Genomic DNA, 24,529 nt, shown 5'->3' with positions numbered 1-24,529 from the left:
GCCGATAAGAGTATCATACTGTATGTTTGCTCCATCGTCTTCTCAATCATTGCATTCCATCTTTTGCACCGGCCGAAGTGGCCGCGCGGTTCTGGCGCTGCAGTCTGGAACCGCGAGACAGCTGCGGTCGCAGGTTCGAATCCTGCCTCGGGCATGGATGTGTGTGATGTCCTTAGGTTAGTTAGGTTTAACTAGTTGTAAGTTCTAGGGGACTAATGACCTCAGCAGTTGAGTCCCATAGTGCTCAGAGCCATTTGAACCATTTGAACCTCTTTTGCACTACTATCCAAGCAGCACAAAAGAAATACTCGTTCTCGCCAAAATAAAATCCTCTCTGCTCCATCACATAACACTGTCACGTTACGCGCTAACGAAAGTATCTGAGCTACCCAAGCACTACTCACGACCCGTCCTCACAGCTTTAACTCCGCTGGTATCTCGCCTCCTACCTTCCAAACTTCTCAGAAACTCTCCTGCAGACCTTGCAGAACTAGCACTTCTGGAAGACAGGATTATACGGAGACATGGCTTAGCCACAGCCTGGGGATGTTTCCAGTATGAAATTTTCACACTGCGGCGCAGTGTGCGCTGATATGAAACTTCCTGCCAGATTAAAACTATGTGCCGGACCGAGACTCGAACTCGGGACCTTTGTCTTTCGCGGTCAAGATGGTAGGGCACTTGCCCACGAAAGGCAAACGTCGCGATTTCGAGTATCGGTCCGGCATTCAGTTTTAATCTATCACGAAGCTCCGCTTCCTATTTCATCTACCGCTTATTCCTCTCTTTGTGAAACACCTTCGGTTCCTTTTTGACGAATTGTAACTTCGGCAACTGTTGTTGTAAATACAATGCAATGTTTCCTTTGTTTATCGTTGCCATTGCACTGCTTGTATCAACACCACTAGCACTGTAGCACTGTTGTGAGTTACTCGTCGACTAAACACTTCAACTACGCACCGTAGCCTCGTGCTGTGTTCACAATGGGATACCTCCAATCCCGCCCCCTCTTGCCTTTAGCAACCAGTATGGTGTTTGCGTGGTAGACAATATGTGGTGCGTCGAATGCCGTAAACAGCATCGGCCTTCTACGACCTTGTATTCAAGGGGTTCCTCGTCAGTCCATTAAAAGACGGTCGAGAGAGCCTCTTTGACGTTATTCAATGGTCTGGAATAATTCACCATGCTGATAATGGCAGCAGGATGGCATCCATCTACAGGTATGACTTACACGAAGCTATTTTGCGGAAATTAAATTATTTTCTTAACAGTAAAACTTTTTTCAATATTTTTATTTTGTTATTTTCTCTATCAACAGCCAATCTTTATTTGTCATGTTCTTAAAGGATTGCATTTGTGACTGGACAAGGTTTTTGGAAAAAATTGAAATTTACGGTGTGAAAATCTCCATAAGAGAGTAACTGAGCTTTGATTGCGCGTTGATATACTTAGTCATTTTGGGGTTTCCTTTAGGTACTTATGATTCGGGTGTAGGTTATATTTAGGCGTAAAGTTTAACTTGTAGGTTTGATATGACTGCGGTTATTCAGTTCAAGTTTATTAAGTATCATTATCATGGTGCTTTGAGTCGTGGTAATGTCTTATAATTAACTGTTGCTGTATTGTGCACTGAATTACTGAGGTTTTGAGGATTAAAGGTTTAACTGACACCGTTAATTATATTTAATTGATATCTGTGGGGCAAGTATACGAGAAGGCTGGTTTCTTATTCTTTCTTACCATTAAGTTTTGTATTTATTGAAAAGCTTACGCTGTTAAAACATTCATGTCAATTTAATAATGTTAAGATAATATGTGAGTAGACTGTTTCGATGACTTTGATACGTAACTGAAAATGGGGGATTCATACGCAGAAGCCTGTAGCATTAGCAGCAAAAGATGTTGTGGCGGATGATGAATTTCATTTATTCTTTTAATAAAAACCCAAAAGAAACATGACAACTTCGCTCTTTCACAAAGAATACCTAGTACAAAATTACTTTGGAAGGTCACATATCAGTAAGTGAGAATGTGTCCAACTGTACAATAACGTGCAAAATTCCTCAAGGTTCCATGCAAGGGCCACGTCTTTTCTTATTACATCTGAAATACTGGTTGTAGAAAAAAGTACTGCATATTTTTGTAGTATGGACCAAAACAAGACAAAAATGACCAAGTCAGTAAAATGCATGCCTTACGAGCCATGAGTACTTACTGTGAAACACATCTCTTTTATTGCAAGTTCTTTGCTATTGCGAAGCAGCTACAGAATTCAGCTAAGTAAATGAGGACACTTTCCTCTGCTGTTGTCAACGGATACAGCATATAGTACTTATACGTTAGTGTTGTAACTGTAAACTAATTTCTGGAATGAAGGTACACAGGAATAGCGTGCACAGAGCATATTTCCACGACCTTATGCAGAAGCTGAATGTAAATAGCCTTTCGATTAGTCCACAGTCTGTTCGATTCCATGTTCAACGGATGCTTCAAATAATGGACATGTTGTTCAGCCTACTTTCAGTTTTTAAAAAATGGCTCTGAGCACTATGGGATTTAACTTGTGAGGTCATCAGTCCTCTAGAACTACTTAAACCTAACTAACCTAAGGACATCACACACATCCATGCCCGAGGCAGTATTCGAACCTGCTACCGTAGCGGTCGCGGGGTTCCAGACTGTAGTGCCTAGAACTGCTCGGCCACCCCGGCCGGCTTTCAGTTTTAAATTTAATAGCTCTGGCATCATAAATTGCTTATAATAACCGAAATTTAACAGTATGTTTACAACCACGGACGTGAAAGGAGCAATGGAGAACTTGTGAAAATTAAGTTTTCTTTAGAATTGGGAAAACTGCCATGAACACTTTTGAAACGGTATAAGCTTTTTATCGTTGTGAGGAAATGAGTCGTAACAACGTTTTTAAGTGGTATACAAGGTTTTGTGACGTCAGAGAGAGCATTGAAAGGTTAAAGATGGTACATGTATTGTCAAATATCTATAAAATACATCTCTAAATTATTTGCATCAATTGCTGTATTTTTTATGTCGTAGAGTTAGTATTTATATTTCAAAGCTGTGGGCAATATACAAATGTAGTATATGTGAGAAAACTATAAAATTCACAAAGTTCTAAAAGTAAACATCACGCATTTATTTTCGCGTATTTAATGTCATTTCTACCATTTACGCGAAGGTAGTTGTCGAAATTCATCCACCGTAGTGAGAAATTCCAGTTTCTTACATACTGTGACGGAATCCAGAAAAATAGGAATGTCAGACTGTGCGAGAAATAAAACGATACCGTAGGCTCATGCGTTCTATAAAATTCGCCATACGATAGTGACTGTTGCTATGGTTCTATCCTCAACAGCACCGACTGCTGTTACCTCAGGGGTCAGGCAATTACAGCCAGTCACAAAATGCTGGATGTATGCAGTCAAATAAAATACAACTATCCTTCTGTCACGATTGCTGCTCCAAGGGTGACGCCTTAAAGAATGACGTTTAATAATTCCCTAGTAGCTACTGAACGGTCTGGTCAAAAATGTGCTACATAAAAAAAATTAATTTTGCGTTAAGAGATGACAACTGCCGGAGAGGATGGGTTAGACGAAGCAGATCGTATCGCAGTGGGTTAACGCCATTTTCACTTTAATTGTAAAAGTGAAATAAAATGATCTTATGGCATTTGTTGGCCCGGATATCCTCGTCGGGGTTCGGCCGCCGTATTGCAAGTCTTTTTAGCTGACGCCACTTCGGCGACTTGCGTGTCAGTGATAATGAAAATGATGATGAGGAGCACACAACAATCAGTCCCCTGCCGGGAATCGGACCCGGGCCCCCTTGAGGGGTAGGTAGGTGCTAACGCTACCTCTGCGCTACGGAGTTGTGGGAGTATAAACCGCGGAATGCGTATACTAGCTTTAATTCGCTCTGGGAAATTACCAAGGAACCTATTAAAGGAGTGTTAAACATCAATGTTATAGTAATTATTTCATATACCCTCGACATGGCTGTAACATCATAAAATGGAACCCTTCATCCAACGTTAAGTGATGGAAGGTATTTTCCAATACCGCAAACAAGCAAAGCGCGTTCCACTTATTAAGTATATTAGTGCATATGTTTGTACATGATATAGTACCTACGATACAAAACGTGGCGAAACATGTGATTTAGGCACGATGAGTGACAAACTCACACGTTATATGATGTCTTTTAGCAAGTGTTTGAGTTCTCAATTAGATTAGTTGCTGGTCTGAAACAAACGAAACAACGGATTAGTTGCTGGTCTGAAACAAACGAAACAATGTTTCTCAACCCTCAGTGAGGCACTGGTGAACAAGGTCGCCAAATCAAAGATGCTATTTATAGGCGAATAACAAGGTTGATAGGTTGTACCGAAGTGATAGATGGGTTTCAAGAAAAATATTTTTTGCCCTGTGACGCCTCTATTGCTAAGCAGCACGAACAAGTGTAATCAACTAGCAAGGCGTACTGCGAGGTACTCACCTGTCCGCACGCATTCCTCGGTGAGACAGATGTTACTCGTCTCATCTGGAACAGAGAAAGGTCACGTTATAAAACATAGCCTGACTTCGCAACAAAAACTAAGATACAGCAGCCGCAAAAGTTGTAAAGCAAGAGTGAGTGTTTCGAGTTGCTCAAATTGAAGGTTCAGCTTCTTTGTCACTCACCGCAGCTGGCAGGAAAGGGAGAAACAAATATCTGCTGAAACTTCCTGGCAGATTAAAACTGTGTGCCGGACCGAGACGAACTCAGGATCTTTGCCTTTCGCGGGCAAGTGCTCTACCAACTGAGCTACCCAAGCACGACACACGCCCCACCCTCACAGCTTTACTTCTGCCAGTACCTCGTCTCCTACCTTCCAAACTTCACAGAAGCTCTCCTGCGAACCTTGCAGAACTAGCAAGTTAGTTAGGTTTAAGTAGTTCTAAGTTCTAGGGGACTGATGACCTAACCTAGAAGAAAGGATATTGCGGAGACATGGCTTAGCCACAGCCTAGCGGATGTTTCTAGAATGAATTTATCACTCTGCAGTGGTCCGGCACACAGTTTTAATCTGCTAGGAAGTTTCATATCAGCGCACACTCCGCTGTAGAGTTATAATTTCATTCTAGAAATATCTGCTGACTAAAAAAAAATAAAAGAGAGAGGGAGAGAATGCAGAATAATTCGGTTACTGCGCCTGAAAAATTAGTTTGTGGAATTAAGCCTCAGGCAATAGTAATCACTTTAAAGTTAGTTTCATTTATTGAAGTACGAGGCACATGATGATGTACGTGCACTCACCTACATCAGACTAGAATATTTTTGACACTTCTGTATAAAACTGTGTAAACTGAAGTAAAGAATTTCTGATGGTTGGTCTACTCTTCCCTACCAAACAATTTTCTGTAAGATTAAAAACTGTAATCGGACTGAGAGAAGTAAGATGAAACGGGTGGATATTAAATGGCTTCGAATAATGTATCCTTGTTAAACGGAAGTTGTCGTTGGAGTATGGAACTAAAATATTACTTCGGACAACTATCTCGGGCCGTTATTTCATAATTTGTTTTGCTAAAATATTCATCCTGACTTTGTTCACATCGTTAGTGTTCTAAATGATAGCACGACTCTTAATACAAAAGTTAGTCTTGTACTTTCAAGTTTTTCTTTTGACATCTACATCTAAAACTGCATAGATACTGCTCAAGCCACCGTACGGTTCGTCGCGGATAGTACCTCATACCACTACAAGTCATTTCCTTGCCAGTTCCGCTGGTAAATAAAGCGAGAGAAAACCGACTGTCTGTATGCCTCCGCATGTGCCCTACTTTATCGTATCTTTGTGGTCTTTACGCGCAATGTATGTTGGCAGCAGTAGAATCGTTTGGCAGTCAGCTTCAAATGCCGGTTATCTAAATTTTCGCAATAGTGTTTCTCGAATGGAACGTCGCCTTCCGTCCAGTAATTCCCATTTCAGTTCCCGAAGAACTTCCGTAACACTTACGTCTTGTTTGAACCTTCCGGTGCCAAATCTAGCAGCCTGCCTCTGAAATGCTTCGAAGGCTTCCTTCAGTCCGACCTGGTACGGGTTTAAACACTCGAGCAGTGCTCAAGAATAGGTCGCACCAGCATCCTATATGCGGTCTCCTTTACAGGTGAGCCAGTCTTCTCTAAAATTCTCCCAATTATCCGAGGTGGACCATTTGCGCTCCCTATCACAGTTCTCACACGCTCGTTCCCTTTCATATCGCTTTGCAACGTTACGCCCAGATATTTAAACGACTTGACTGCGTCAAGCAGGACACCAGTAATACTGTATCTGAACATTACAGGTTTGTTCTTCCTACTCATCCCCATTCACTTACATTTTTCCACATTTAGAGCTAGCTGCCGTTCATCACACCAACTAGAAATTTTGTCTAAGTCGTTCTGTACCTTCCTACAGTCACTCAACTTCGCCACCTTATTGTACACTACGGCATCTTCAGCAAACAATCGCATATTGCAGTCCACCCTGTCCGCCAAATCATTTATGTATACAGAAAACAACAGTCGCCCTATCACACTTCCCAGGGGGCGCTCCTGACGATACACTTGTCTCTGATGAACGCTCGCCATCGAGGACAACAAACTGGGTTCTGTTACTTAAGAAGTCTTCGAGTGAACTTAATCCATGGGTCATGGTAACAAATGCTTTCCGGAAATCTAGAAATATGGAATCTGCCTGTTGAACTTCATCCATAGTTTGCAGTATATCATCTGAGAAAAGCGCAAGCTCAGTTTCTCACGAGCGATTATTTCTAAAACCATGCTGATTCGTGGATATAAGCTTCTCACCCTCGAAAAATGGCTGGCTCTGAGCACTATGGGACTTAACATCTGTGGTCATCAGTCCCCTAGAACTTAGAACTACTTAAACCTAACTAACCTAAGGACATCACACACATCCATGCCCGAGGCAGGATTTGAACCTGCGACCGTAGCAGTCGCGCGGTTCCGGACTGCGCGCCTAGAACCGCTAGACCACCGCGACCCTCGAAAAGGTTTAATGTATTCGAACTGAGAATATGTTCAAGAATTCTGCAGCAAACCGAAGTTAGGGATATTGGTTTGGGACTTGGTTCTGGGCGAGAGATTTATTATAAACGCAGGATAGGTAAGGGGCAATGCCGTATAGTACTCTTTATAAACACTTTTTTATTTGTCGTACTCAGCCAGTCTTAGTTAACACGTACATTATATTTCATAAGTGTTGAAATGCTCATATTTACATTGTTCGTCATTCACATAATTTACTAGCACAAAGCTGCAATCGCCGATTAATTTCGCGTCATCTGAAGTGTTTCTCTACATTCTTCACAGCCCATACTTTCTATTTACCGGTCTTCTCGATGCTAATTATTTCTCAGCTACTGCTCCTACCCTTAACGCCAAGATACATATTGAAATTATTTTGTTGTTGTTGTTGTTGTTCAAATGGTTCAAATGGCTCTGAGCACTATGGGACTTAACATCTATGGTCATTAGTCCCCTAGAACTTAGAACTACTTAAACCTAACTAACCTAAGGACATCACACAACACCCAGCCATCACGAGGCAGAGAAAATCCCTGACCCCGCCGGGAATCGAACCTGGGAACCCGGGCGTGGGAAGCGAGAACGCTACCGCACGACCACGAGATGCGGACTGTTGTTGTAGTGATCGGAGTCTTAGAATTCACAGTGCTCTAACGGCTTGCAGTGTATGTTCCAGGGATTTCAAATTAGTGGAATCATCTTTTATAGTCAGTCCTCTTTTCCGGTGATATTCCTTGCTGTTGACAATCGCAAACTACGCAATACCATAAAAACATGAGGCATTGTATGTATTGAATTGTATGTATATATTCGGGGACCTAGAAACGACGCAGAGGCTCCGTCCCCGCCGCAGCCGCAGTGGTCCACAACCCCACGACGACTACCGCAGTCCACTTCCCCCTCCGCCGCCCCACATCGAACCCAGGGTTATTGTGCGGTTCGGCCCCTGGTGGACCCCCCCCCCGCCCCCCCCCCCCTCCAGGGAACGTCTCACACCAGATGAGTGTAGCCCCTATGTTTGCATGGAGTAATGGTGGTGTATGCGTACGTGGAGAACTTGATTGCGCAGCAATCGCCGACATAGTGTAACTGAGGCGGAATAAGGGGAACCATCCCGCATTCGGGGCATATGCAACACTCATCGGTGAAGAGAACGTGATTCCAATCCTGAGCGGTCCATTCGGCATGTTGTTCTCAACTATACCGCGCTGCATGGTGTCATGGTTGCAAAGATGGACTTCGCCATGGACGTCGGGAGTGAAGTTGCGCATCATGCAGCCTATTGGGCACAGTTTGAGTCGTAACACGACGTCCTGTGGCTGCACGAAAAACATTTTTCAACATTGTGGCGCTGCTGTAAGGGTTCCTCCGAGCCATAATCCGTAGGTAGCGGTCACCCACTGTAGTGTAGTAGCCCTTGCGCGGCCTGAGCGAGGCATGTCATCGACAGTTCCTGACTCTCTGTATCTCCTCCATGTCCGGACAACGTCGCTTTGGTTCACTCCGAGACGCTTGGACACTTCCCTTGTTGAGAGCCCTTCCTGGCACAAAGTAACAATGCGGACGCGATCGAACCGCAGTATTGACAGTCTAAGCATGGTTGAACTACAGACAACACGGGCCGTGTGCCTCCTTCCTGATGGAATGACTGGAACTGATTGGCTGTCAGACCTCCTCCGTGTAATAGGCGCTGCTCATGCACGAATGTTTACATCTTTGGGCGGGTTTAGTGACATCTCTGAACAGTCAAAGGGACTGTGTCTGTGATACAATATCCACAGTCAACGTCTGTTTTCAGGAATTCTGGGAACTGGGGTGATGCAAAATTTTTTGATGTGTGTACTTGTAAAGGAAAATGACGTATTTGAACAATTATGGTCGAGAAACAGTTGCTAGGCAACAGTATGCGTGTCTGCGATGGCAGCACTGTGGAGTCGTACAATCTTTGACTTTCAGTAGTGGATAGCTGCGGTGTGCAGCAGGCGGGTAATTCGTTGGGCGTACAGTGTACTGCATGGAAGCACTTTTGGAACTATGTGAGTTGCAGATTTATTACGAGGGGAATGATGACTCAGAACAATGGTAGTATAGCACACGGAAATAAAAAAGGCTTTGAAATGAAGAACAAGTTATAATTTGATAAGGTAAAAAGATTATTTTTATTTTTGTAGACCTGTATTGTTGGCCAACTTCACCCTCGTTACAATTGAATTTTTGTTAATTATTCTATTGATTGCTCTTCTGATTTTATTTGCTATACCATGGAAGTTATTATATTAAATGAATTTTCATATTGTTGTTGTTGTTGTTGTGGTCTTCAGTCCTGAGACTGGTTTGATGCAGCTCTCCATGCTACTCTATCCTGTGCAAGCTTCTTCATCTCCCAGTACCTACTGCAACCTACATCCTTCTGAATCTGCTTAGTGTATTCATCTCTTGGTCTCCCTCTACGATTTTTACCTTCCACGCTGCCCTCCAATGCTAAATTTGTGATCCCTTGATGCCTCAAAACATGTCCTACCAACCGATCCCTTCTTCTAGTCAAGTTGTGCCACAAACTTCTCTTCTCCCCAATCCTATTCAATACCTCCTCATTAGTCACGTGATCTACCCACCTTATCTTCAGCATTCTTCTGTAGCACCACATTTCGAAAGCTTCTATTCTCTTCTTGTCCAAACTGGTTATCGTCCATGTTTCACTTCCATGCATGGCTACACTCCATACAAATACTTTCACAAAAGACTTCCTGACACTTAAATCTATACTCGATGTTAACAAATTTCTCTTCTTCAGAAACGATTTCCTTGCCATTGCCAGTCTACATTTTATATCCTCTCTACTTCGACCATCATCAGTTATTTTACTCCCTAAGTAGCAAAACTCCTTTACTACTTTAAGTGTCTCATTTCCTAATCTAATTCCCTGAGCATCACCCGATTTAATTTGACTACATTCCATTATCCTCGTTTTGCTTTTGTTGATGTTCATCTTATATCCTCCTTTCAAGACACTGTCCATTCCGTTCAACTGCTCTTCCAAGTCCTTTGCTGTCTCTGACAGAATTACAATGTCATCGGCGAACCTCAAAGTTTTTACTTCTTCTCCATGAATTTTAACACCTACTCCAAATTTTTCTTTTGTTTCCTTTACTGCTTGCTCAATATACAGATTGAATAACATCGGGGAGAGGCTACAACCCTGTCTCACTCCCTTCCCAACCACTGCTTCCCTTTCATGCCCCTCGACTCTTATAACTGCCATCTGGTTTCTGTACAAACTGTAAATAGCCTTTCGCTCCCTGTATTTTACCCCTGCCACCTTCAGAATTTGAAAGAGAGTATTCCAGTTAACATTGTCAAAAGCTTTCTCTAAGTCTACAAATGCTAGAAACGTAGGTTTGCCTTTTCTTAATCTTTCTTCTAAGATAAGTCGTAAGGTTAGTATTGCCTCACGTGTTCCAACATTTCATATTAGAGTCCGTACTTGTTTTCTTTGATAAGTTCGTTCCCAACTCAAATTTTAGAACTTATAGGTTGAGTCACGTGTTTTATTGGCATTCTGTGTCAAGATTAGGGACCCAGTTTTCCTGGTTCAACTGTAGTTAGTTTTAGCAATACTTGTTACCTGTTGCGGCGTAGGGCTGTGTTGCTGTTTCTGCTAGTACTTTACTTTGCAGACGAGCTTCGCAATAGGTGATTTTTTCGTTTGCTTTGCGTAACGTAGCTTCTGTCAGTTCCTTTATCTTACCAGGGCCATATGCAAGTGTAGAAACTTTCGTATATTTCAGGTTACATCCTTATACAGGTCGACTTATAGTTTTTTATATACACACACACACATTCTTTTCAATTTCATGTGATGTGGCCTTGAGCTCAGTATCACATTTAAGTTGTCAGTTCACATTCCCAGGTTTGTATTTACTATAACACACACACACAAGTAAAGGATACTCACTTACATTTGCTAAGCATTAGACGGACGTCACGTTGGAAAAGCAACGTATATCGGAAGGTGTGCAACTTCCGTGAGACGCAACTGATGCGGACACGTTGTACCTGTCAGAGGAACACGGCCTCTTGTCACCACGCAGAGATTAAGATAGGTTTTGTCTTTTAAACCTTAAGTTACTGTTTTAGTGCACACTTCTTGAGTAGGTTCCGATGTATTTGACGGAATCATTTCAACACGCAATGTTACTGTTTTAGCGTACACTTATTGAGTAGGTTCCGATGTATTTGAGACACTCGTGTTATTTTCCTGTTGTGGATTCGTGAAGGCGGTGCGTTTCAAAGTGCTGGTCGCAATGTACGATTATTTGGCTAAGACTGATTTGTTGAGTGTTTGGCATGGTGATTTTCTTAACAGTCTTTCCATTGCGTTGATGTTAATTATTAATGTGTTTTGAGAATTTCTACATTTCAGAGGCTTCGTTAAATCAATTTCTCACGCCAAGTGGCTTTTGGTTAGTGTCAGTTAATGGTTAATTTTCTGTTGCATAAGTGAATTTTCAATTATTTGTGCGTTACTGAGAAAGTACATCTGAAATGTAACGTCCACTGCTCAAAGTGCCGTCAATGCGAACAAGAGGTGACCGAGACGTGTAACCAATGGCACCCCATACCATCACGCCGGGTGATACGCCAGTATGGCGATGACGAATACACGCTTCCAATGTGCGTTCACCGAGATGTCGCCAAACACGTATGCGACCATCATGATGCTGTAAACAGAACCTGGATTCATCCGAAAAAATGACGTTTTGCCATTCGTGCACCCAGGTCCGCCGTTGAGTACACCATCGCAGGCGCTCCTGTTGTGATGCAGCGTCAAGGGTAACCGCAGCCACAGTCTCCGAGCTGATAGTCCATGCTGCTGCTAACTTCGTCGAACTGTTCGTGCAGATCGTTGTTGTCTTGCAAACGTCCCCATCTGTTGACTCAGGGATCGAGACGTGGCTGCACGATCCGTTACAGCCATGCGGATAAGATGCCTGTCATCTCGACTGCTAGTGATTCGAGGCCGTCGGGATCCAGCACGGCGTTCCGTATTACCCTCCTGAACCCTCCGATTCCATATTCTGCTAAGAGTCATTGGATCTCGACCATCGCGAGCAGCAATGTCGCGATACGATGCACCGCAATCGCGATAGGTTACAATCCGACCTTTATTAAGGTCGGAAACGTAATGGTACGCATTTCTCCTCCTTACACGAGGCATCACAACAACGTTTCACCAGGCAACGCCGGTCAACTGCTGTTTGTGTATGAGAAATCGGTTGGGAACTTTCTTCATGTCAGCACGTTGTAGGTGTCGCCACCGGCGCCAACCTTGTGTGACAGCTCTGAAAAGCTAATCATTTGCATATCACAGCATCTTCTTCCTGTCGGTTAAATTTCGCGTCTGTAGCAATTTTAATGGCCAGTAGTGTAGTTGCCATGTTTCCTTAGCCACGCGAAACAGGCCACGCGTCAGTTAGATCGTACCAGCAGAGTGCTTGACTACTTGGATGCGAGTGAGGCCGAACCGCGTGTATTGGGAATGACTGCTGCTCACTCAACAGGATTCAGGGCTCTATAATGAGGGGCGTTAAATTAGTAATGCAACTAATTTTTTTTTGAAAGCAGGTTGACTTTATTGAGAATTCCAATACACCAAATTATTCCCCACTCTCCTTCCGGATACAGAGCCCTATTTTTCAACATATTCTCCATTCAACGCAATGGCCTTACGCCGCATTACTGGGTGGGCGTCTATACCTAAATGGTGCCACTCTACTGGCCGACGTCAGAGCCAACGTCTTGTTACACCAGTAACCTCCCCATTACCTACAAACTGCATCCTGTGGAGTGCATCCTTCATTGGGCCAAATACGTGCTCGTTATGGTCTCCTGTAAGGTGGTGGTGATCCCACTGGCACACGCCTTCGACTACCCTAACTGGGGGACAAGTGTGTCAGCACTACCAACAGAGATTCCAGTCGAGCAGCGAGATGTTAGATTGTGATCCGCCAGTCACCTCGAATGAGAGTGTCTGTATCTTCCAACACTGCGGGAGTGACCGTCTGGCACGCAGGTGATTGGATAAGTTTACACGCTCGTGTTGCAATGATGACAGGCGCCTCGCCCAACGACTCACCGTGCTTTTGCTCTCTGCCAGGACTGTGTAGATATTCTGGAAGCGCAAGCACATGTGGATATCTGGGATGCTCCAGTTGGCCGCCATAAGAAACTCAATGACAGCTCTTTCCTTGGAACGCACGTCCGTTACAGACGCCATTTTGAAAGCTAAGTTAGCGCCGACAGCTATCATAAGTTCATGAAATCATACAGGCTGAAGTATGAATATTCCATGACGTTCCATAACAACTGCCGCTTTTTTCAACCGAAATTGGCCGAGAAAAAAAGTATTGTGTTAATTATTGAACCCCCTTCTTTCTTAGTATAGGATGAAGGGTATCAGACGGATGCCATATTCCTTGACTTCCGGAAAGCGTTTGACTCATTGCCCCACTGCAGACTCCTTACTAAGGTACGAGCATATGGGATTGTGTGGTGTGCGTACTGTAAGACCTTCGGTACACACACCATCAGATTATTTGACTTGTCGCTCTAACGAAGTAGGCGAGTTCAGCAATATGTCTCGTGCTCTTATCTTGGCATGTTTATCTTCTGCCGTTAGGTCAGACGATAGAAATGCCACTTGCACGCTTAGAGTAGCAGATTGACGGTGACCAACTTTAAACAGAACTTGATTAATTTTCACACACATTTATTAAAATAATAAAAAGCATACACATTACGTAACTTGATTCTGGATGCTGTTTACAATTGGCAATTTGAAGTTCCTTTGGTCTTGGTACGTTAATCTTATTGTCACATATCTCTGATACTTGACAAAGTGTCTATTCATTTATCTTCATGGCTATGTACAGGAATATGGTAATCTTATTAGGCGCAGACTGAAACTTGACTATAGACTGGTACCGACTAATGCAGACTTGTACAGACTGGTGCATACAAATGCAGACTGGTACAGACTAATACAGACTGGTGCAGACAAATGCAGACTGACTGATCGGAGGTCTGTACACTAGTTTTAATACCTCGCGCGTTCATGTATCACTGGGCGAGTGTGATCCAGGAGGAGAAAAGGTTCTACGTTAGCAGCAATCTCATTGGCTGCGTTAGATGTTAGTACGTGGATCGGCGGAAGCAGAATTTGGCCCGTCTCTAAGGCAGTGCCATCTCGTAGTGCGGAGACGGACGAGCACTGCGCCTATGCTGTTTTGCTTAGCGGGGCGCGCTCTAGTGGGAAAGTTGTGTACGCGCTGACTTCGCGGAACTATGTACACAACAGATTGGTTCCCAAGAATGTGAGTGGCTCGAAGACTTCTTAAGTAATAGAACCCAGTACGTTGTCCTCGATGGTGAGTGTTCATCGGAGGTGAGGGTATCATCTGGAGTGCCCCAGAGAAGTGTGGTAGGTCCGCTGTTGTTTTCTATCTACATAAATGATCTTTTGGATAGGGTGGATAGCAATGTGCGGCTGTTTGCTGAGGATGCTGTGGTGTACGGGAAGGTGTCGTCGTTGAGTGACTGTAGGAGGATACAAGATGACTTGGACAGGATTTGTGATTGGTGTAAAGAATGGCAGCTAACTCTAAATATAGATAAATGTAAATCAATGCATATGAATAGGAAAAAGAATCCCGTAATTTTTGAATACTTCATTAGTAGTGTAGCCCTTGACACAGTCACGTCGATTAAATATTTGGGCATAACATTGCAGAGCGATATGAAGTGGGACAAGCATGTAATGGCAGTTGTGGGGAAGGCGGATAGTCGTCTTTGGTTCATTGGTAGAATTTTGGGAAGATGTGGTTCATCTGTAAAGGAGGCCGCTTATAAAACACTAATACGGCCTATTCTTGATCACTGCTCGAGCGTTTGGGGTCCCAATCAGGTCGGATTGAGGGAGGACATGAGGATATAGATGCAATTCAGAGGCGGGCTGCTAGATTTGTTACTGGTAGGTTTGATCATCACGAGAGTGTTACGGAAATGCTTCAGAAACTCGGGTGGGAGTCTCTGGAGGAAATGAGGCGTTCTTTTCGTGAATCGCTACTGAGGAAATTTAGAGAACCAGCATTTGAGGCTGACTGCAGTACAATTTTACTGCCGCCAACTTACATTTCGCGGAAAGACCCCAAAGATAAGATAAGAGAGATTAGGGCTCGTACAGTGGCATATAGGCAGTCATTTTTCCCTCGTTCTGTTTGGGAGTAGAACAGGGAGAGAAGATGCTAGTTGTGGTACGAGGTACCCTCCGCCATGCACCGTATGGTGAATCGCAGAGTGTGTATGTAGATGTAGATGTAGATGTAGATGTAGTCATGTGACTGTGATGTTGTCAGACATTCCACTTAAAACTTTCCCCTACTTCAGCCACATCTTACACATCGTTTTCAGGTAGTGCTCGCATCAGAACAAGAGTAGCAAATGAGTGTGAACAACGTAAACAGTGAGATGGTGTCCTATTGGAAATGGAAGCTATGGTATTCTGGTACAATATGGCCAACAGGGATAATAGAAGTGCAGGTGCCACGTGCCCGGGACGACATATTCAACAGCGTTACCGTACTCCATCTGACAAATGTTCACCACGATTTTGGTGGATGTTTTGCAACAATGACAAGGGATCGTAGTGCGTGTAGAACAGTTCGCACGCCGAATATTGTGCGGTGAGTGTTGTGGTGCGTATAAAAACGATCCTGGAACAAGTGTACGAAAAAACGGACCTGCTGAAGACTTGTACGACCAATTCTGCACAAGCAGTTACTTCAGCCACATCATTTATAAAGTGTACTAGGTTTCATGCTACAAGGTTACCATATGAGATAACAGTTCTGCCAGTGGACTCTAAGATGGAATGCAAAGATTTTTAGGCAATTTACGGCATTTGGTTGCACGAAATCAGCAACGTGAATCTGCAAGGACAATGTGCACTAAGGTGGCACTTGTCATGGGATAGCGGTATGCACATGTACAGATGGCGATAGCGTAGCGTACACAAGGTGTAAAAGGACAGCGCATTGTTGAAGCTGTCAGTTGTTCTCAGGTGATTCTTGTGGAATGGTTACCTACGTGATTATAGCGGCCCGACGAGAATTAACAGACTTTAAACACGGAATGGCAATAAGAGCTTGATGCATGGGACATTCTATTTCGGAAGTCCACAGCGTCAAGGGTGTGCCGACAATACCAAATTTCAGGCACTACTTCTTACCACGGACAACGCAGTGGAAGATGGGCTTTACTTAACGACCCAGAGCAGCGGCCTTTGCGCAGAGTTGGCGCCGCTAACAGACACGCAACACTGTGTCAAATAACCACAGAAATCAATGTGGAACGTATGATAGACGTATCCTTTAAGACGGTGCGGCGAAATTTGGCGTTAATAGGCTATGGCAGCAAACGACCGACGCTTGATTTGTAGATGAGGCAGGAGTCATACAAATGGGATAATAAATTATCACAACACTCAAGTGTGGTCAGGTCGAAATCCTCGAATGACCTTGGACACAAAGCATGTTTCGTTTTAGCACTCATGTGTGAACAGGAATTGTCAGTGACAGACCCAAAGCGCCACACACTTTACCGGAGAAACTAACAAGTATTGTTCATCACCAATTCCACTGTGATCAGTTACCCACATTGCTGCAGATCGTTACCTTGGAGAAAGACAACAGATGGGAGAGTACCATTTTTCTGCGCCTCTTACGACAATGTCTAACATAAACATTAATGAGCGATGGGTTGGTCGAAGAGGTCCAGTAGAATGACTTTTCAATTCACCTGCCCTTACTCCCTCAGCTGTGAGGAGCTTCAAAGGCATTAAGAAAATGCGCATATACGCTGGGATGACAAACGTCATTAGATACCGCCGAATATCATGACGGTCCTCCTTTTTCCTGACGTAATGCAGCAACACGAACAGCTGCTAGCATGAGTTTCTTAGAAGTAGATACCGTAGGGGTTGCGAAGCAACTCAAATCGCTTGATACGGGCAAGTCTTCAGGTCCAGATTGTATGCCGATTAGGTTCCTTTCAGATTACGCTGATACAATAGCTCCCTACTTAGCAATCATATACAACCGCTCGCTTACCGATAGAGCTGTACCTACAGATTGGAAAATTGCGCAGGTCGCACCAGTGTTTAAGAAGAGTAGTAGGAGTAATCCATCGAACTACAGACCTATATCATTGACGTCGGTTTGCAGTAGGGTTTTGGATACTGTATTCAAACATTATGAATCACCTCGAAGGGAACCATCTATTGATACGTAATCAGCATGGTTTCAGAAAACATCGTTCTTGTGCAACGCAAAAAAAAAAAAAAAAAAAAAAAAAAAAAAAAAAAAAAAAAACCATTTTTCAAATGGCTCTGAGCACTATGGGACTGAACTGCTGTGGTCATCAGTCCCCTAGAACTTAGAACTACTTAAACCTAACTAACCTAAGGACATCACACACATCCATGCCCGAGGCAGGATTCGAACCTGCGACCGTAGCAGTCGCACGGTTCCGGACTGCGCGCCTAGAACCACGAGACCACCGCGGCCGGCTGTGCAACGCAGCTAGCTCTTTATTCGCACGAAGTAATGGCCGCTATCGACAGGGGATCTCAAGTTAATTCCGTATTTCTAGATTTCCGGAAAGCTTTTGACACCGTTCCTCACAAGCGACTTCTAATCAAGCTGCGGGCCTATGGGGTATCGTCTCAGTTGTGCGACTGGATTCGTGATTTCCTGTCAGGAAGGTCGCAGTTCGTAGTAATAGACGGCAGATCATCCTGTAAAACTGAAGTGATATCAGGTGTTCCCCAGGGAAGCGTCCTGGGACCTCTGCTGTTCCTGATCTATATAAATGACCTGGGTGACAATCTGAGCAGCTCTCTTAGGTTGTTCGCAGATGATACTGTAATTTAGCGTCTAGTGAGGTCATCCGAAGACCAGCATCAGTTGCAAAGCGATTTAGAAAAGATTACTGTGTGGTGTGGCAGGTGGCAGTTGACGCTAAATAACGAAAAGTGTGAGGTGATACACATGAGTTCCAAAAGAAATCCGTTGGAATTCGATTACTCGATAAATAGTACAATTCTCAATGCCGTCAATTCAACTAAGTACCTGGGTATTAAAATTACGAACAACTTCAGTTGGAAAGACCACATAGATAATATTGTGGGGAAGGCGAGCCAAAGGTTGCGTTTCATTGGTAGGACACTTAGAAGATGCAACAAGTCTACTAAAGAGACAGCTTGCACTACACTCGTTCGTCCTCTGTTAGAGTATTTCTGCGCGGTGTGGGATCCTTACTAGGTGGGATTGACGGAGGACATCGAAAGGGTGCAAAAAAAAAAAGGGCAGCTCGTTTTGTATTATCACGTAATAGGGGAGAGAGTGTGGCAGATATGATTCGCGAGTTGGTATGGAAGTCATTAAAGCAAAGACTTTTTTCGTCGCGGCGAGATCTATTTACGAAATTTCAGTCACCAACTTTCTCTTCCGAATGCGAAAATATTTTGTTGAGCCCAACCTACATAAGTAGGAATGATCATCAAAATAAAATAAGAGAAATCAGAGCTCGGACAGAAAGGTTCGTTTTTCCCGCGCGCTGTTCGGGAGTGGAATGGTTGAGAGATAGTATGATTGTGGTTCGATGAACTTTCTGCCAAGCACTTAAATGTGAACTGCAGAGTAATCATGTAGATGTAGATGTAGAACGCGACGAGGCATGGACTCAACAAGTCGTTGGAAGTCCCTTACAGAAATACGGAGCCATGCTGCCTCCTTAGCCGTCCATAACTGCGAATGTGTTGATGGTGCAGGATGTTGTACTCGAACTGACCTCCCAGTTATGTCCCACAAATGTTTGTGGTATTCAGACAGGCGATCTCTGTAGCCAGACCATTCGCCCTAATTGTACAGAATGCTCTTGCAACCAATGACGTGCAATTGTGACCCCGTCACATGGCGCATTGTTATCCATAAAAATTCCGTAGTTGTTTGGGAACATGAATTCGTTGAATGACTGCAGATAGTCTCCAAGAAGCCGAATACAACGATTTCCAGTCAATGGTAGGTTCAGTTGGGCTAGAGGACCCAGTTCTTTCCATGTAAACACAGCCCACACTATAAAGGAACCGCCACCAGCTCGCACAGTGCCCTGTTGACAACTTGGGTCCACGCCTTCATGGGGTCTGCGCCACACTCGAAGTGGACCATCAGCACTTACCAATTGAAATCGAGACTCATCTGACCAGCCCACGTCTACGGTCAACCGATACGGCCACGAGCCCAGGAGAGGCGCTGCAGGCGATGTCGTGCTGTTAGTAAAGGTACTCGCGTCGGTCGTCTGCTGCCATAGCCTATTAACGCCAAATTTCGCCTCACCGTCCTAACGGATACGTCTGTCGTACGTTCCACATTGATTTCTGTGGTTATTTCACACAGTGTTGCGTGTCTGTTAGCGCCGCCAACTCTGCGCAAACGCCGCTGCTCTGGGTCGTTAAGTAAAGACCGTCTGCCACTGCGTTGTCCGTGGTAAGTAGTGCCTGAAATTTGGTATTGTCGGCTATTACAAATGATTGAAGCGATTTCATAAATTCACTGTAGCTCCATTCATTGACATATGGTCACGACACACTACGGATACGTAGAAAAACTCATAAAGTTTTGTGCGGCTGAAGCCGCACTTCAGGTTTCTGCCGCCAGAGCGCTCGAGAGCGCAGTGAGACAAAATGGCGACAGGAGCCGAGAAAGCGTATGTCGTGCTTGAAATTCACTCACATCAGTCAGTCATAACAGTGCAACGACACTTCAGTACGAAGTTCAACAAAGATCCACCAACTGCTAACTCCATTCGGCGATGGTATGCGCAGTTTAAAGCTTCTGAATGCCTATGTAAGGGGAAATCAACGGGTCGGCCTGCAGTGAGCGAAGAAACGGTTGAACGCGTGCGGGCGAGTTTCACGCGTAGCCCGCGGAAGTCGACGAATAAAGCAAGCAGGGAGCTAAACGTACCACAGCCGACGGTTTGGAAAATCTTACGGAAAAGGCTAAAGCAGAAGCCTTACCGTTTACAATTGCTACAAGCCCTGACACCCGATGACAAAGTCAAACGCTTTGAATTTTCGACGCGGTTGCAACAGCTCATGGAAGAGGATGCGTTCAGTGCGAAACTTGTTTTCAGTGATGAAGCAACATTTTGTCTTAATGGTGAAGTGAACAGACACAATGTGCGAATCTGGGCGGTAGAGAATCCTCACGCATTCGTGCAGCAAATTCGCAATTCACCAAAAGTTAACGTGTTTTGTGCAATCTCACGGTTTAAAGTTTACGGCCCCTTTTTCTTCTGCGTAAAAAACGTTACAGGACACGTGTATCTGGACATGCTGGAAAATTGGCTCATGCCACAACTGGAGACCGACAGCGCCGACTTCATCTTTCAACAGGATGGTGCTCCACCGCACTTCCATCATGATGTTCGGCATTTCTTAAACAGGAGATTGGAAAACCGATGGATCGGTCGTGGTGCAGATCATGATCAGCAATTCATGTCATGGCCTCCACGCTCTCCCGACTTAACACCATGCGATTTCTTTCTGTGGGGTTATGTGAAATATTCAGTGTTTAAACCTCCTCTACCAAGAAACGTGCCAGAACTGCGAGCTCGCATCAACGATGCTTTCGAACTCATTGATGGGGACATGCTGCGCCGAGTGTGGGAGGAACTTGATTATGGGCTTGATGTCTGCCGAATCACTAAAGGGGTACATATCGAACATTTGTGAACGCCTAAAAGAACTTTTTGAGTTTTTGTATGTGTGTGTAAAGCATTGTGAAAATATCTCAAATAATAAAGTTATTGTAGAGCTGTGAAATCGCTTCAATCATTTGTAATAACCCTGTAGAATGTCCCATGCATCAAGCTCTTATTGCCATTCCGTGTTTAAAGTCTGTTAATTCTCGTCGGGCCGCCATAATCACGTAGGTAACCATTCCACAAGAATCACCTGAGTACAACCGACAGCTTCAGCAATGCGCTGTCCTTTTACACCTTGTGTACGCTACGCTATCGCCATCTGTATATGTGCATACCGAAATCCCATGACAAGTGCCACCTTAGTGCACATTGTCCTTGCAGCTTCGCGGGATTAGCCGAGCGGTCTGGGGCGCTGCAGTCATGGACTGTGCGGCTGATTCCGGCGGATCATCGAGTCCTCCCTCGGGCATGGGTGTGTGTGTTTGTCCTTAGGATAATTTAGGTTAAGTAGTGTGTAAGCTTAGGGACTTATGCCCTTAGCAGTTAAGTCCCATAAGATTTGACACACATTTGAACATTTTTTTGATTCGCGTTGCTGATTTCGTGCAACCAAATGCCGTAAATTGCCTAAAAACCATACACACGTGAACTAGTGGTGCTGCTCGGTGGTAAGACACTGTACTCATATTTCAGAAGTCGGAGGTTCAAGCCCCCGATAGCCCATCCAGATTTATGTTTTCAGTGATTTCCTTTAGTTGCATAAGGCGAATGCCGCGATGGTTCTTTTGAAAGAGCATGGCTGATTTCGACTGTAATAACGTCGTTGTCGTCGAAGAACCGCTAAACATTAGTTCTTCTTCCTTTTATTCATTCGCGGACCTACCCGTCAGACAAGTAGTCGTTAGCACGGAACACTGATTCGAACCGTGTCTGCTTCATCTGTTAGCTGTAAGAGCGGTTCTCTTGACGGACCTGACTGGTGTGCTAAATCTTCGGGCATCGACCTAGACGGCTGATTGTGCAACCGTCAAATATCCATTAAGGCGACGCTGTCCCTAAGTATTGAAATCTGAGACAGGTTCATTAGCATTACAGGCGGCACGTCACGCCCACATGCTCCGGCGAATGCTTTTCCATCAAATTTAACTTCACTCTGGCATTTACTGCATGGACCTAGACTTATCGCTGCCTTCTGCTTGCATGTCAGCTAATCATTTTTACGCTCCACTGGTAACTGCTCTGACAACCAGTACACTCATGTTTTCACGCATTCTACTTAAAGAACTTTGACACTGAAACATTAACATTCGCCATATGTCTCCATCAAAGACACTACTGGAACACTTCATGATGAGGCTACGAATTTAACGGTAATGGAATGAAACGTATCGTAAATTCCGCAAAAATTTTGGAGAATTCTGTTAAACGACATGAACGTTGGTTGTCGTTGTTCTTGTAGCAATTTTGTTCTAACATTTTAGGGTTACTGAGAGAATCTCGCTGGATCAGTTGTACTGAGCTCAACGGAACTTATATTAAGAACAAATTATTATTTTTACAAAATTTTTATTAACTTTGAACATTATTATTATAGAACTATAGATTTACTCCGAGTCTGTAACTTAACGAAGTTGAAAGAAAAATGGAACATGATAAATAGTCTTTGTTAAGCTTGCTTTAGTTTTCGCCATTCGTTTAGGAGAGAAACCTCTCTGTTTAGTAGGCATATTTTCAATTACTTCACGTGTGTTGTTTTCTGCCAAGTTAGTTCAGCATTAAGTCCTGTGCAACTTTTTTTATGTAATTTCCGTTGAAACAAATTTTAAAAAACGACTAGTTTTATTTAGCTAATCTTCACAAGCAAATAATCAAGAATGATGTTGTTATATCTGTGTCACACGATACAGAGATAATAATGAATTTAGTTATAAAACATGAAGTTATAGCATATGACTGTACTCATAAAGTGAGACAAAAGCTGTAATTTTTGTGTGTTATTTCCAACCGTTTTTCCTATCACTGTAAAGCTTTGTTGTAGAGAAAGTTACATCAATTTTGTTTTTACATTGCTTCAGAATTTATGTTGAATTGGCGTGTAACAGAATAGCACAAGTGAAGCAATCGAAAATGTACAATCTGAAGATGAAAACTACTTTCAGAAATGCGTAATTAAATTAACAAACAAGCTTAACTTTTTGTGGTTGTGGTTCATTAGCGTTTAAAAATTATGGACTTTTTTCATCCATATAAACCTGGTCTCGTATGCGACTACAGGCAAACCCTTGAGAAGAATCAGTGATCATCAAACGTACACTGTCACCCTTCCTTCCTTTACCATTTAAACTCCATGATGAACACGTCTTCCACTGCCAGAATTTGGACAGTGTGGAGTAAAACCTCATCACCTCTGTGTTGTTATCACGTAGAGCTCCGTTATTTCCCGTCGGATATTAGTGCGTCATGGCTCTCTTTCCTTTCCCCAGTACTCACTCGGTACTTATTTTCTTTTTTCTCTGTGAAAGAAGAATTTCTTAAAGCTATCTTCTGTAAAGATGGTCTGACCAAGCAAAGTGTTTATCAAACAGTCATCACTTTTTCTTAGAAGCAGCAAAAAATGATGACTCCTACTGTGTCTGAAACATTGCCCACAATTCGCGAGAAGAGGTAAAACGCTCTTTTATTATGTGTGTTTATTTTTGCACTTACGTTTTTAAAGTGCACACGCGTGCAAAAATAGGTTGCCGAAAACCGCCCTGTGTGGAGAGCGTATCGATAATTCTTAATATCGCGTACTTCCATCTCGATACCAACACTTTTTTACTCGATACTTTTTTTCAACTGATACTTTTACTGGTACCAGTGATTTGTACCAGGTATCCTATCAAATGGGTCTAATAGTGATTTATTACGTTTTTGTTATTTACCCAAACTTTTGACCACATGAACTACCTCCTATCGTGCATGAAATTGCGATGCTAAATATCAGTATTAATCTGTTACTTAATACTTAGAAGCTACTAGAACGTGTTACGAAACAGCTAAGCAGTGGCTTAAACGTCACTCGCTTGAAACCGCAAATAAATTATGTAAGTAAGCCTGGTCTAAGTACCGATAACAGTGTAGCAGATGCAGTAAAAGATGAACTAAACAAACAAATTGGACAAACTAAAGATGTTCATGTCCTGCTTCCTTGACCTAAGATTAAAAAATATACATTTTCGTGATCCCAGAGCTTGTGCCAGTGGGACAAGTAAGTCAGAGTTTCGTCTTCCAAATATTAGCGGAATTCTGGAAATTATTTTAACCCCCCATGTGAGCCTTGTATACGAATAAACTGAGTTTGCCACGATTTTTCAGTGGAACTTCAGCCATGATGAAAAGAATACCTCCAGAATGTCGGAATTGTTCTGTTTTTTTTTTCTCAGATTACTCCGAAACTAAGCGTTTAATCTAAAAAGTCAAGGTTACCAAAACTCTAGATCACTAAATTCTGTAGGGGTTGAGTGTCATAGCTTTGCTTATTGATTAAATTTTCTACAGAAAAGCTTCGTCCGAAAACGGTAATCTTTCACACTTTTAGAAAAAAACATTCGTTTCTTCGCTGTTAAACGTG

General features: G+C 43.4%; 1 protein-coding gene across 1 annotated transcript in view; it reads right to left on the bottom strand.

The window, feature by feature from the left end:
* LOC126253174 (neprilysin-1-like) overlaps positions 1 to 24,529 on the bottom strand; it is a 615,357-nt gene that overhangs the window by 275,901 nt on the left and 314,927 nt on the right. Inside the window, exon 2 of the mRNA XM_049954333.1 lies at positions 4,516 to 4,560. Within this exon, the coding sequence (XP_049810290.1) occupies positions 4,516 to 4,560 (45 nt within the window). The remainder of the gene's footprint in view (positions 1 to 4,515; positions 4,561 to 24,529) is intronic.

This window comes from Schistocerca nitens, chromosome 4 (assembly GCF_023898315.1).
Source record: "Schistocerca nitens isolate TAMUIC-IGC-003100 chromosome 4, iqSchNite1.1, whole genome shotgun sequence".
Classification (NCBI taxonomy): Eukaryota; Metazoa; Arthropoda; class Insecta; order Orthoptera; family Acrididae; genus Schistocerca; species Schistocerca nitens.
The sequence above is the reverse complement of the archived record's forward strand: the minus strand, read 5'-3'. Positions and strand labels throughout refer to the sequence as shown.